The sequence below is a fragment of the Salvia hispanica genome, chromosome 6, assembly GCF_023119035.1.
Source record: "Salvia hispanica cultivar TCC Black 2014 chromosome 6, UniMelb_Shisp_WGS_1.0, whole genome shotgun sequence".
NCBI lineage: Eukaryota > Viridiplantae > Streptophyta > Magnoliopsida > Lamiales > Lamiaceae > Salvia > Salvia hispanica.
This window is the reverse complement of record NC_062970.1, coordinates 14,328,676-14,342,479: the sequence shown is the minus strand read 5'-3', so window position 1 is coordinate 14,342,479 and position 13,804 is coordinate 14,328,676. Positions and strand designations below refer to the sequence as shown.

General features: G+C 31.7%; 1 protein-coding gene across 1 annotated transcript; it reads left to right on the top strand.

Moving 5' to 3' along the window:
• The first annotated feature begins 1,953 nt into the window (after positions 1-1,953).
• Positions 1,954-3,809, top strand: LOC125194760 (protein FAR1-RELATED SEQUENCE 5-like). The gene is made up of 2 exons (XM_048092987.1): positions 1,954-2,201; positions 2,731-3,809. The coding sequence occupies exons 1-2, from the start codon at positions 2,177-2,179 to the stop codon at positions 3,807-3,809; spliced, it is 1,104 nt and encodes a 367-aa protein (XP_047948944.1). The 5' UTR covers positions 1,954-2,176.
• Positions 3,810-13,804: the final 9,995 nt, after the last annotated feature.

The window sequence follows — 13,804 nt, the reverse complement described above, 5'->3', positions numbered from 1 at the left end:
ATTCTTACAAGTAACAATGATTTCATTTTCTGTTTTATATTGTATTTTTTGAAATATTTTTATTCTGTTATCCGAAACTCTTTCTATTCATTAGAAGTAAAAGCTAGTATTTGATTTTAGTAGTAATGATTTACAATTGAATCAAATTAAAACTAAATGGTCTTTTTCAGTTTAATGAGAAGCAAATATATCTCAAAGTTGGGTGATGATATCCAAAAATCTGGGCTTATAGGAGCAGTATTAATGATTTTAACAAATCCCGCGAACACAATTTGTTGGCATCTTTGATCTCACTCAATGGACTCGTCTGTGTGGATCTTCGTCGAGTCAATGCGGATATTGAAGCAAACAAGGAAATCATAAAGAGGCTCGAAAACTCAAATGCAACAATCAAAGAGCGTCTACTGCGGGACAAGATTCGGCTAAAGGAGGCGGAGTTCCAACTTAAACGGGAACTCTCCAAGCAAAAAGCTATGGATAAACGTCAGGATCTAATGCCTCCGCCGCCAAATCCATTCTGATTTAGGTCATTTCTTTAAACATTTCTTCATACCTTGAATTATTATGTTCTATGGAAAACTTGGAAGGGAAATTTGAGACTAAAAATAGGTTATAAAAATATCTAGGCATCTATCTATCTTAATCTAAAGTCACAGTTTGATGAAAATACATTTTTATTCTTTTTGGAGGAAAAATTTAAAGCTATTTTTATTTACCTTTTTAGTCATTTTAAGAAATAGCAAGCAACCATTGGATAGAAAAAAAGGCAGCTGGAAGAAGAGGATGAAGACTGATAAAAACCATAATAATATATTATCATTATTCCAGTAACTTTTTAACGTGCATCACACTATTGATTAGTTTCAAAATTATGTTAAAATGAAACTAACTTACATTTTGTTCAATTTAATTTTTTATTTTATTTCGTATTTAGCACTGCACCTTTAATTCTTTTTAAGAACTGTTTTTTTGTTAATATTCAATTTTCTTCTTTCTTTCCTCTTCAGTTTTAATTAAATTATTCAAAAACTCACAAAATAAAAAATAAAATTCCCTATTGAATAGGAAACGCTCTACTTAGATTGGGACCTTACATTATTTTTTATTTTTAAGTGTAAATAATGATATTATATCTTATTTATACTTAATTATCCTATTTTAATTAACACATATTCTTTATTCTTTAGTCACACATCTTCTTTTTTGTCATTAATTTTATATTACTTTTACTCTACTTAAATTATAAATTAAAATTGTAAAAATGTTTTATTCATTAGAATGAGACAAGATAAGTACATTTTTGTTTTTATTTTTTTAATTCTTAACATTGGTTTGAAATATTAACATTGCTTTAGATTTTTTTGAAATATTGAAATATAGTAATTTATGATATTTAGTTTAGAAGTTTTTTATTAAATAAATGAAATTTAAATATTAAGTTATTTAATATTTCTTTATTTCTCTTCAAGTATATTGCAATATTGTTTGGAATTTTTGTTTAATATTTAGTGGGCTTTTTGGAATTTATTGTATATTGTTTGGAATTTTTGTGTAATATTTAGTGGGCTTTTAGTGTGTTGGATTTTGGAGTATAATTTAGATTTCAAATAGTAGTATTGTAAAACTATGTAATCAATTTATTGTAGTACATCTTTCTTGATTAAATATAGTTTTTAATTAAAATTTTAATATATATATATATATATAGAGATGCGATCATATCATAACTCTCAAATCACATGATAACTCTATAACTAAATCTGGACCACACATATTTTATAATCTTGTGGTTGAGATTCAAACTTAGATTTACTTAATAAAAATAGGCGCAGAGGGTAAATATGTCATTTCGCTAATTTAATTTTTGAATTTCGCTCCAGATTCACTCCAGATTTCACGCTCTTCTCATCGGTTTCTTCTCAGCGATTTTCGATTCTCTCATCTTCTCTGTGATTTTGTTTCCATTTTGATCCAGATCACTCAATTTGATTCTCTCCTCTTCTCTGCGATTTTGTTTCCATACTTTTCGCTTATTTTGTTTCCATAGGCTCCAGATTTGATTCATTTTCCATAGTCTTCAGATTTTGTTTCCATAATTGTGATCGGGAAGATGTTTTCAATTTTGCGTTCTTATTTTCATTGATTACCTCTTCAATTGCTGTGAAAATTTGCTTCGATGGAATCTGTAGCAAATAACGAAGGTAACAATCATTATCTATTATTTAGCTTATTGATTGTGTTCATATTCATGTATTGAATTTGATTTTAGATTAATATTAGTTGTTGATTGGTTTATGTTTCTGATGTACTGAAATTCTTATTTGATTATATTATGTATTGTCGATTATGTGTTAAAATGATACTTTTGGCTTATAAATGTTAGGTTTACTGCATAACATGATAGTTTTGTCGGATAAAATGATATTATGATAAAATGATACTATGATAAAATGATACTATTACTGATTTGTAGGTATGTACATTCCTGTTTGTGATGATAGGTTTACTGCATAACATGATAGTTTTGTCGGATAAAATGATACTATGATAAAATGATACTATGATAAAATGATTCTATTACTGATTTGTAGGTATTTACATTCCTGTTTGTGATGATAGGTTTATTGCATAACATGATATTTTTACTGCATAAAATGATACTTTTAGTGCATAAAATGATATTATGATAAAATGATACTATGATAAAATGACACTTTTATTGATTTGTAGGTATGTACATTCCTGTTTGTGATGATGCTTTGAAGCCAATGATTGGTATGAAATTCAATACATTAGTAGAAGCAGTTGGTTTCTATGAACATTATTCTCGTTCAGTTGGTTTTGGCATTCGTAAAATGGGTAACAAATCAGTTCAAGGTATTACTAAGTGGCAGTATTTGGCTTGCAACAGACAAGGCTCTAAGAATTTTATACCTGGTCATGCATCCCAATCAACTGAAGTGTCTTTTAAGAAGCGTAGGTGTCGGTCATTTAGGTGTGAATGTCTTGCTAAGCTCAATTTGAGATATTATTCAGATGGCAAGAGCAGAGGATATGAGGTTTATCAGTTTGTTGAGTATCATAATCACTTAATGGTTGCGGATGAGCATAGGCATTTTATGATGGCCAATCGCAATCTGGATCCTATTCATCGGAGGTTTATGGAGGATTGTGGCAGGTGTAATATTGGTCCCACTCTCACATTCAAACTTTTGAAGGAGATAATGGGTGGACCTGAAAATGTTGGATGTGATATTATTGATATTAGAAATGGTTATCGTGATATTATGTCCAATATTGATGGTTCAGATGCTCAAATGATTTTTGATTATATGCGTTCTCAAAAGGAATCATCTGATGCCTTCTATTATGAAATTGAGATAGGATCTCATGGAAAGTTAACTAGACTCTTTTGGGCTGATGCTATTTCAAGACGAAATTATCATATGTTTGGAGATGTAATTTCATTTGATTCAACATACAACACTAACAGGTATATTACTTTTGTTGCTAATAGACATAAAATGATACTTTTTGCTGATAAAATGATACTCATATCTGATAAAATGATACTCATATCTGATAATATGATACTCATTGCTGATAAAATGATACTTGCAGTAGATAAAATGATAGTTCTTACTAATAAAATGATACTTTTGCATGATAAAATGATAGAAATTCGAATGCATGTGTTTGGTCTCGATTTGTTAGTATTCGATGAGTTTGATATAATATGGAATGATATAGTCACGGAACTGTACGGATTAGAAGACGCAATCGGGTTCGGGATCAATGTCGTAAGATAGAGAATCTTGGCTCCCGCTTATTTTCGAGATTTTCCCATTAGGTCGCCTCTAAAGACTACATCGACAACCGAACAACGGAGAATAGCTTTTTTTAAAAACTACACAAAGCCACGCAAATCTTGTACGCTTCATCAATTTCTTTAATTATAACTGGGAGATCAAAGGAATGCCAATTCACGATCAACTACTTCGATTACTCAACTATTCCGATTTGTCAACCCAATTGCCTATTTGAAGCATGCATCTACACCTAATCGATTCTATTTTCAAACATGTACAACAAAGAAATAAGTATCAGGTGTGAGATTGTTTCTATAACTACATCACAGGATAACATCAAGAAGATCAGGTCAAGGACCAATATGGCAACATCGATGCCATGATATCAAAGTGTAATACATTCGACTGTGAAGTTGCAAGAAGTTTTCCAGAACACTGGTTTGTTATGTTGTCATATATTTTGCTTGTTGAAGAATAAGCCCGCTAATCTCATTCCCGAGAAATATTTTGGTCGAAGGTGGTCAAGAGTTTCTTACTAAAGGCATACGACTACCATCCGAGGAACAAACAACCATTTGAACGGTGTTCCATTTTTAACCTTTATTTGTAAAATTTATTTTTCAATGAGAAATGATAGTACTATTGTAATAATGTTATCTTTTATCTTGCGCATTTGGATGAAAAGCAGAGTTAAGAAAAGTTGTTCTCCAACTTTATCGACATCCAAAACCAAGGAAAGATGGGATCATTTGCCTTTGTTAAGGCCGGTCTGATGATTTGGAACAAGATATGTTTGGAAATTGTGCAAAGACCTTCACAATAAAAGAAGAAGATGGTTGGAGGATTTTTATGGAATGGCAAGCATTCGACAATTGATGTACATCTCCAGACGCTTGTTAGTACTAAAGGATCAAATTTAGTGGCAAAGTAGAAGGCAGCAGTGGCAGAGTGCACAAGGAAAGCAAATAAGCCTCTACGACGGTGGTAAAATGTCATGAGATGGGTCGTCATGATTCAAGAAATCGTGGTAGAGTCAATGAGAAGTCGATTTAGCCATTTGATATAGTTTAGGTATTTTAGTATAAATGACATTGGGCCGATAAACTCATTCTTTTTGTTATAAACTCGATAAAATGATACTTTAACCCGAAAAATGACATCAAAAATGATATATAAGCCGATAAAAATGATACTCGCAGTTTGATAAAATGATAATTAGTTGATAAAATGATATTTCCCGACGATAAAATGATACTTTAGCCGATAACATCATTCTTTAATATATAAACCGATAAAATGATGTTCTTAACCCTTTTCGGTAATGCGAAAAATGATATATAAGCCGATAAAATGATGTTTTTGGCTTATAAAATTATAAATGATAATTACAGCTGGATAAAATGATACTTTCACAGCTAAAATGATAAATGATACTGACCGATAAAATGATACTTTGGCTGATAATTAATCATTCTTTTTGTTTATAACCGATAAAATGATACTTAACTCGAAAATGATACTATAAAGAATAAATGGACAATAACCTTATAAAATGATGTATAAGTCGGAAAATGACATAGGTACTCGATAAATGATACTATCAACTAGATAAAATGATGTTTTAATCTCACACAAAATGATATATAAGTCGATAAAGCATTTCAATTTATAAAATTATAAAATGATACTGCTAGCTGATAAAATGATACTTTCAGCAGTGATAAAATGATAGAAATGATACTGACCGATAAAACGATATAATGACAAAATCATAGTCAGGAAGTGTATAAATGATAATTTGGGTGATTATATCTCAAACCACTATTACAAAACGCTATTATCAACACAGAAGTTTAGTATACAAGGGGGCTTAAATTCTCTAATCATCTTTTCAACATCAATATCTTCTTTTTGCCGTCATTCTCAAACTTCTCTTTATCATCAGGTCTCAAAAGCCTTCATAGGTATCTAATAAGCAATGCTTCAAAAGATATCTCGGCACGAGTTTTATGAGCACTGCTCCTCTTTCAAACCTCAATTCCAGCTACGAACAGACCACCCATGTAAGTCTCCAAATGGCGCATCACATAAATTCCAATACCAACTTTATTTGTATCGTTTCGCTTTCATGGCATATTCATGTATCCGTTTGACAGGCCACGCTTCTTCCCATTGATGGATTGAGTCCATTTCCAAGCTATTAAAAGTTCGAAGCTAAATTTCTCTATTCAAAATAACACAAAACATACGAGGTTGATTAAAAATTATATTACCCATACCAATATAGTCAATGCATTTTAACTAATAATGCATTTTAACTAAACATACCAGAGTAATTTTCAAAGTATCTTCATATTTCTTCTCTCAAGTAAATTCGACTAACCGCACTGGTCAATCACATCCATCATTTGCATTGAGATCAAGCGCATGATATAATAATGTTCGCATTTCTTGCATTGGAAAGAATATCTAATTTTCAAAAACATTATATAAATGTCATTTTCAAAAATATAGGTATGTTGTTCAAGGGATGTGATCATATCATAACCCATATTTATTGTGATAACCCACAAATCTCATTTTATGGATGAAAAGTATCACTTAGAATAATATCATTTTATGGATCTTAAAAATATCATTTTTAGTAAAAATGATACTTTTGACCCATAAAATGATAATGGTTATTACTTATCACATAAATACTGGTTACCATTATAACGCATCTCTTGTTCTCGTAATGTATATCTAATTAAGACTTCTGCTTGCAGTCATAATTTTCCCATTTGAAATTTTCAATCATGACACAAATTCATTCAGCAAAATCTTCACTGTCACCCAACCATCTCCTCGGCAGTAATGTTGTAACTGTCATGTTTACATTTTGTAAATATATTTTAATTTTTAATGTAATACTATTATTTATTTACTCGTTTATCGTACCGTAGGTGTCGTGTTGATGAAAAGACGACTTCTAAGTGATGCCTTTGATTTGAATTTTTCATTGGGCCGAGGAACACAAACATGCATCTATGATGTTGATCCTCGACGATGAACGTGGAGCAAGGCCGGGAAGTCAATCTTGAACAATGTGATCTTGTCGTTCTCATAAACTACTCATAACCTGAGATTTCACCATATATAATGTTATTAAGAATCCCAATAAGAATATAATTAGTAATTCAAAACTTACCGTTCACTTTCTTCATCTTTCATCAACCGCACATTATTTCTCTCTTCTTTATTCACTTTCTTTCGACATCGCCCGACATCAGGAGCACATTGCTTCAACAATTTTGTTTGTTGTTCAATTCACTTTCTCCTTCTCCTTTCGACCGGAGGATCTTGATCTTGAGAAACCACCTTCTTCCCTTGTCCTATTCAAATTTTCTTTTCTCTCTCTCAGTTTTTAAAACTTCATCATCTCCTTTTCAACATTTATATCCTTGGATGACAGTGGATATTATGTTATCAACTCGTCATGCTTTCATTTAAAAAATATAAATTGTTATTGATAGAAGGGATACTATTTTATGATGCAAAAGTATCATTTTATGATGCAAAAGTATCATTTTTATCATTTTATTATGCAAAAGCACAATTTCTATTATTTTTTCGTGCAAAAGTATCATTTTATCATTTTATCATGCAAAAAGCACAATTTCTATCATTTTATCAGCAAAAGTATCAATTTTATCATTTTATCAGGCAAAAGTATCATTTTATCCGCTTTAAACTATCATTTTATGATTCAAAGTATCGCTTTCAAATAAAACAACTACCAAAACATCATCAAACATATATCATTTTAAACATATAAACAATCATTTTATGTACTTAAACTATCATTTTTAAAAAGTTACCTCATATTCTTCATTCCGAACTTCTTTCTCTCAAACTTTTTCCTTTTCTTTTTACAAATGCTTTATTAGCCTTTTCCTTTTCGCTTTCATTCTCTGCTTTCGCCGCTTTTTCACCTCTTCATCATCTTTCCTTCTCCACATCCTTTTCCCCGATTAAATTTGACTTTACTAGGACTGGCCATCACATTCGTGTATCGAGTGAAGCCAATATATATGTCCTCTCGCCACTTTTAGTTAACTCAATCATGATATCAATCCATTCAGATCATCATTTCATCATTGTTTATAAATTGTCATCAGACATCCCCTTCTATAACATGCTTCCACACCCTTCTCTCAATCCCATCGCATTTCTCGTTGTATCACAAGACATCTTGAAGCTATCGAGATTCCTCGAGGTTTATCCCATACGCTTCAAGGACATCAACCATCTTCAACATCGAGGCTTTAACATCCTTTGCACTCCCTTCCATTCATTTATGAAATTCTCCCATTCATCGGGTTGTCCCCACTTCATCATGATCATGATGATCATTTGTCTTCAAAACTTCTACATCTTGAGATTCATCTTCTTCATCTTTATCATTTTCTTTCATGTGGCTCTTTTATATTCTGGCCATACATACGACCTGCAATTTCAAATGTCAATTCTCCATTTCTCGCTTGTTCATCTTTCAACGCCTGCACCATCCTTTCACCGTTGGGTATAACATCTTGGCACTATTTTTTTTTCAAAAGAGAATCAAGCTCTTACATTAAACAAAACTAAATATTAGTTTTTCTCAGAATAGATTCATACAATGGAAAACAAATATATTCTTACCACTACAAAGATAATCACCCAGAAATATTATCTTTTTACTGCGGTCTTTTTTCCACCTGTTTGCTTAACTGATATATATATAGCCACCAATTGTATTCTTTGATCTTCTCAACATCAGCTATGTAATCTAAAATTTTTGGCCTCAAATTTCCATCACCAGGAGTGCTAATCAAGGCATACTCCATGAGAACCATAAAAGTCCATTTAAAGAACTCACCACCTTCTTGTCTCTCTCTCCATCTGCTCTACAACATACTTTTGGCACCATTTTTTTCTCTCCACCTTTACGTAATTTAGCAATTTCAGTTTTGATGTGGGTATTTTTTCTGAAATTTGCTTTTATTGATAGGTAAAGATCCAATCTAGAACCCAAGAGTTATGTGAACATCTTCATCATCTAAAAACAGTGATTCCCCACTGCCAACTCAATTGATGAAGTTTTACCGGCAGTTGTTGATTAGATAATACGCCAATGCTCTTGGGAAACTTCTTATATCAAGTTTAGATGCCAAACCCAATCTCTCTAATGATTTCCTTTCTTTGATTCTCGTTTAGAGGTTCAGCATGTCAACGAAGAAGTCGGATTCTCTTCCTCGCCAAAGTTGCTATCCTAATGACTCGCAATATCTTGAACAACTTTTTTCTCGCTTCTTCTTTGATGTCAGTTCTTACCATCGTATCGCTATTCTTTCTTTCTTTATTTTTATATGTTCTACTCTTCGCTAATGTTCTACGTTGATCATCATCATCATCACGAATGTTCTTTCCTAATAAACAAAAAGATTTCATGTTAAATAGTTTATGTCATTATATAAAGTCAAAGTATCATTTTATAATCTCAAAACTATCATTTTATCAAGGGCAATTATCATTTTTTTCTTCTCAAACTATCATTTTCTATATTTCAATGAGTTTAAAAAAGCGTGAGAGGGAATAACTTTGTCACTTAAGTAGAACAAAACACTACTTACAAAGTATCATTTTATCATTTTCAAAACCATCATTTTATGCACCCAAAGTATCATTTTATCAAGATGCACAATTTCACATACAAAACAGATACACAACAACACACACAAAAACACAGCTAGTGTGAGGCATCAGACACACACACACAAACAAACATGTAAAAGCATCATTTTATCATGAAACTATCATTTTTTTCATTCGTAAACTATCATTTTATCCCATGAAACTATCATTTTATTCCATATCCATGAAACTATCATTTTATAATCAAACTATCATTTTATCAAGGGCAATTATCATTTTTTCTTCTCAAACTATCATTTATATTTCAATGAGTTTAAAAAGCAGAGAGGGAATAACTTGTCACTTAAGTAGAACAAAAACACTTTACAAAGCATCATTTTATCACTTAAACTATCATTTTACAAAGTATCATTTCTATCAAAAGAAAACACACAATTTCTACATACAAAACACGTAGACACACACAACAACACACACAAAAAACACACGCCAGGCTAGCCAGTGAGCATCGACACACACACAAAACAAACATAAAGTATCATTTTATCCCATGAAACTATCATTTTTTCATCTCAAAAACTATCATTTCATGAAACTATCATTTATTCCATATCCCATGAAACTATCATTTTATAATCCGAAACTATCATTTTATCAAGGGCAATTATCATTTTTTCCCGAAACTATCATTTTATATTTCAATGAGTTTAAAAAAAGCAGAGAGTGAATAACTTGTCACTTAAGTAGAACAAAACACGACTATTTACAAAGTATCATTTTTATCATTTTCAAACTATCATTTTATGCACCCAGTCATTTTACTGCTAAAAGGCACAATTTCTACATACAAAAACAGACACACACAACAACACACAAAACACAAAGAGTTAGTAAAGATCAGATCATCAATAAAACAAACATAAAGTATCATTTATCCTTATGAAACTATCATTTTTTCATTCGTAAACTATCATTTTATTCCATATCCCATGAAACTATCATTTTATAACTGAACCATTTTATCAAAGTATCATTTTATCTACATTAAATGCATCATGCAAACACATAGCAACACACAAGCAAACAATACAACAAAGTTAAACACACACCGCATATTGTTATGCATGAACGATATTGTATAAATATAAGAAATATCTACACTAAAAACTACAATCTAAAAATAATTCAAGTAGCAAGAAATGATAAATCATTAAAAATCAAAAGTGAAATAAGTACAAACTTCATCCAACCTTTCGATGAAAAACTATGATTTCTTCACATATTCCGCATGATTTTTCCTTCCGATTCGTAGGTTTCAAATGCGATTCGTAGTGTTTGTACTTTCCATTCGTAGGGCTTGAAATTCATCTGGAGTGTTTTAGGTCCGAGAGATGCAATCTCAGACGTTTTCTTTTTCCCACCACTTTAAAATTGAAATGACAATTTTGCCCTTAATATATTCAAAATGATAGTTTTATTTGATAAAACTATAGTTTGTTAAATAAATTGCTCACCACATATTTTAAAATGTGTGGTGGAGATTTAGTTATATGGTTATCACACACTACATTAATGACTCCTATATATATATATATATATATATATATATATATAGGCACACCACATATACCTATATTAAAAGTGACAATGTAACTCCATTCTTAACCAGATTCTTATATGATGACTAAGATTGGATTGAAGAAATGTAGTTTATATTGCTTGGTTGTGATTATCAGTATTGCTTAATGTAATCGTGTCTTTTTTTGTTGGAATTAAATTCGAAACTAAAGGAAACTCCCGGGGTTTTTTGGCGCCGATTCACTCTCTCTCTCTCCACTCGCCATAACGACGCCACTCCGTGAAAAAAACTGAATCGACTCCTTCTCTCCAAATCTCAAATACAACAATCAGCTGGCTTACATTTAATCAAACTTAGTCCCTGCGAGCGATTTAGGTTCTTCTTCTCTCGCGAGCGATTGTCACACCCGCGGTTTCTTTTTTCGCATATCTCACCAAAACTCTCCGTCAGCGATTGCCTCTTCTTCTTCGCGACGATTGTCACACCGCGGTTCCCAAAAATCGGCTTGAAGTTTACGCTTCCTTCAACCGCCGTCTTCTCCATCCAAGTTGCCAGGTTTCATTATTGGTTAGTCGACGCTATTAAAGGGTTTGAGGGTTTATTGAGTAGTGATTATCCTCATTGGGTTAATTTGGGACCTGTTTTCACCAACATTATTCCGTCCTGGTTGAATATTCGTTTTTTTTTCGGTTATTTAATTGAATGAATCGATCGGTTTGAATGCATTTGTATGAATCGGTTTTGCTTGGTTAATCTTCCAAATCCCGTTTTGGGATGCTTTGGTCTAGTTTATTTTTTGCTTTGTTCTATGTTGTTGTTTGTTGGGTGTCATTAAAATTTATTTGTTTGCTTTTTAAGATTAATATTTTGCTTATTCTAATGTTGGAAGTCGGGTGTCATTAAAATGTATTTGTTTACTTATTGAAGATTGATTATTTGCTTATTCTAAAGTTAGAAAATGCTTGGTCTCATGACAAACTCGTTTCATACGTTTTTGTTACGTTTTGATCATTTAGAATTGCTTGTTTTTATTGTTTTTGTTGCTTTGTTCTATTTTGTTGTTTGCTTGGGTATCATTAAAGTGTATGTGTTCCCTATTAAGATTGATATTTTGCTTATTCTAGATTTAGGAAATGCCGGTGTTATTAAAATGCATTTCTGCTTATTGAAGATTGATTTCTTTGCTTATTCTGAGTTAGAAAATGATTGGTCTCATGATAGACCTTTTCCCTTTAGGGTTTTTTTGGTGATTTATACTTGATCTTTTCCCTGGATTGCATTTGTATGAATCGGTGTTTGTTTGTTATTAGGAATTGTTGTGTGGCGCAGGAATTGCTTGCTTTCATTGTAGATATGGTTCATGCAATTGTTGTGATGAGCATTAAGAATTTTTTCGGGAGTGAGAACCGCTTGCTTCATTGTAGTCATGGTTCGTGAATTGTGATGAGCATTAACATGTTGTTTTTATTGTGTTGGTTATTTTGTGGAAGAAGATTTTGTACACATTTTATTAACGGGGTCCCGCCGATTCTTTACATATTAATGGCACATTGTTACCTTGTAAGTGCTTTGTTTTAATGTAATTTTGTTGTCTTGATACGAGACATCACCGTGTAATTCGATGAGAGTGTTTTGTTCTATCTAATTCTTTGCTTGGGCATGTCCCTAATTGTCGGATTGCTTGGGTTTAAAGACCCAAATTGGGTTGGTCAAAGTTATTATATGCTTGTTCTAAAATAAAATCTTTTTTTTCTTATTTATTTTAGGAACGATTATACAATGGTGAGAAAGACGCCCGAAGAGGGATGCCAAAGACAATCCCAACTCGTCGGGTAGGAAATTAGTTATAATTTTAGGGAACTATATTTCATTTTTGTTGTTTCTTCACTTTATTCTTAACATTGTATCTCGTTGATATTTTGCGCTAGAATGTTCTCTTTTTTTGAGTATATTTTATTATTTCATTTCGGATGTAGAATATCAAACTTTTGCTTAAGCTTATTTATTGGGGGTTGACGTTTAGAATTGCTTAGCAGGGGGTGTACTAAATTCCATTACTATTGCAAACAAATGAATGATCGATATTGCATGTTATTTTATACTGAATTGCTTTTTTAAAAATGTTGGCGCATACTATGGATACACTTTGACTAGCCATTATCGTTCATCCCGCTTATGATTAAGACAAACAATTTGTGCTAAGGAATACCCGTATTGAAGAAGGTTTTAGATAGTACGTATAACCTATTGCTCGGTTACATTTATTTTATTGCTTGATTCTTATTCCAAAGCATTACAAATAGCATGCCCATCCGTAATTACTTCAATTCGAATAGTTCTTGATGTACTTTCACAATTAACATGAGTTAGATTAATCGCTGGGTTTATAAGTTTATTTCCGTTGGCTATGTTTATGGATTTGCTTGGTTTGTAAAACATTAATTTATTTTGCTTGCATATATTAAAGTGTTAAATATTTTTCAATAGGGAAAAAAGCAAAACCCAAACCCAAAAAACGAAATACCCGGATAAGCAAATTTAAAGGGCCCAACCAAGCAAAAAATAAGCTTGAAATAAAGTAGCGATTTTCCCCAACCCAAAAGCAAACCAAATTCAAAAACCCAAGCAATCCAAACCCAAAAAAGAATTTCAACCTAAATCAAAACAAAGTTATTACATTTTATAAAACAAGGTCACCATTCAAGGTTTGGGGGAACTCCCACCATCTTTTCAACAAGGC

Bases quoted from the DNA above. Each gene is read 5' to 3' on its own strand.
- LOC125194760 (XM_048092987.1), top strand. From the start codon at position 2,177: ATGGAATCTGTAGCAAATAACGAAG. The intron at 2,202-2,730 runs GTAACAATCATT...ATTGATTTGTAG, and splicing joins ATCTGTAGCAAATAACGAAG to GTATGTACATTCCTGTTTGT.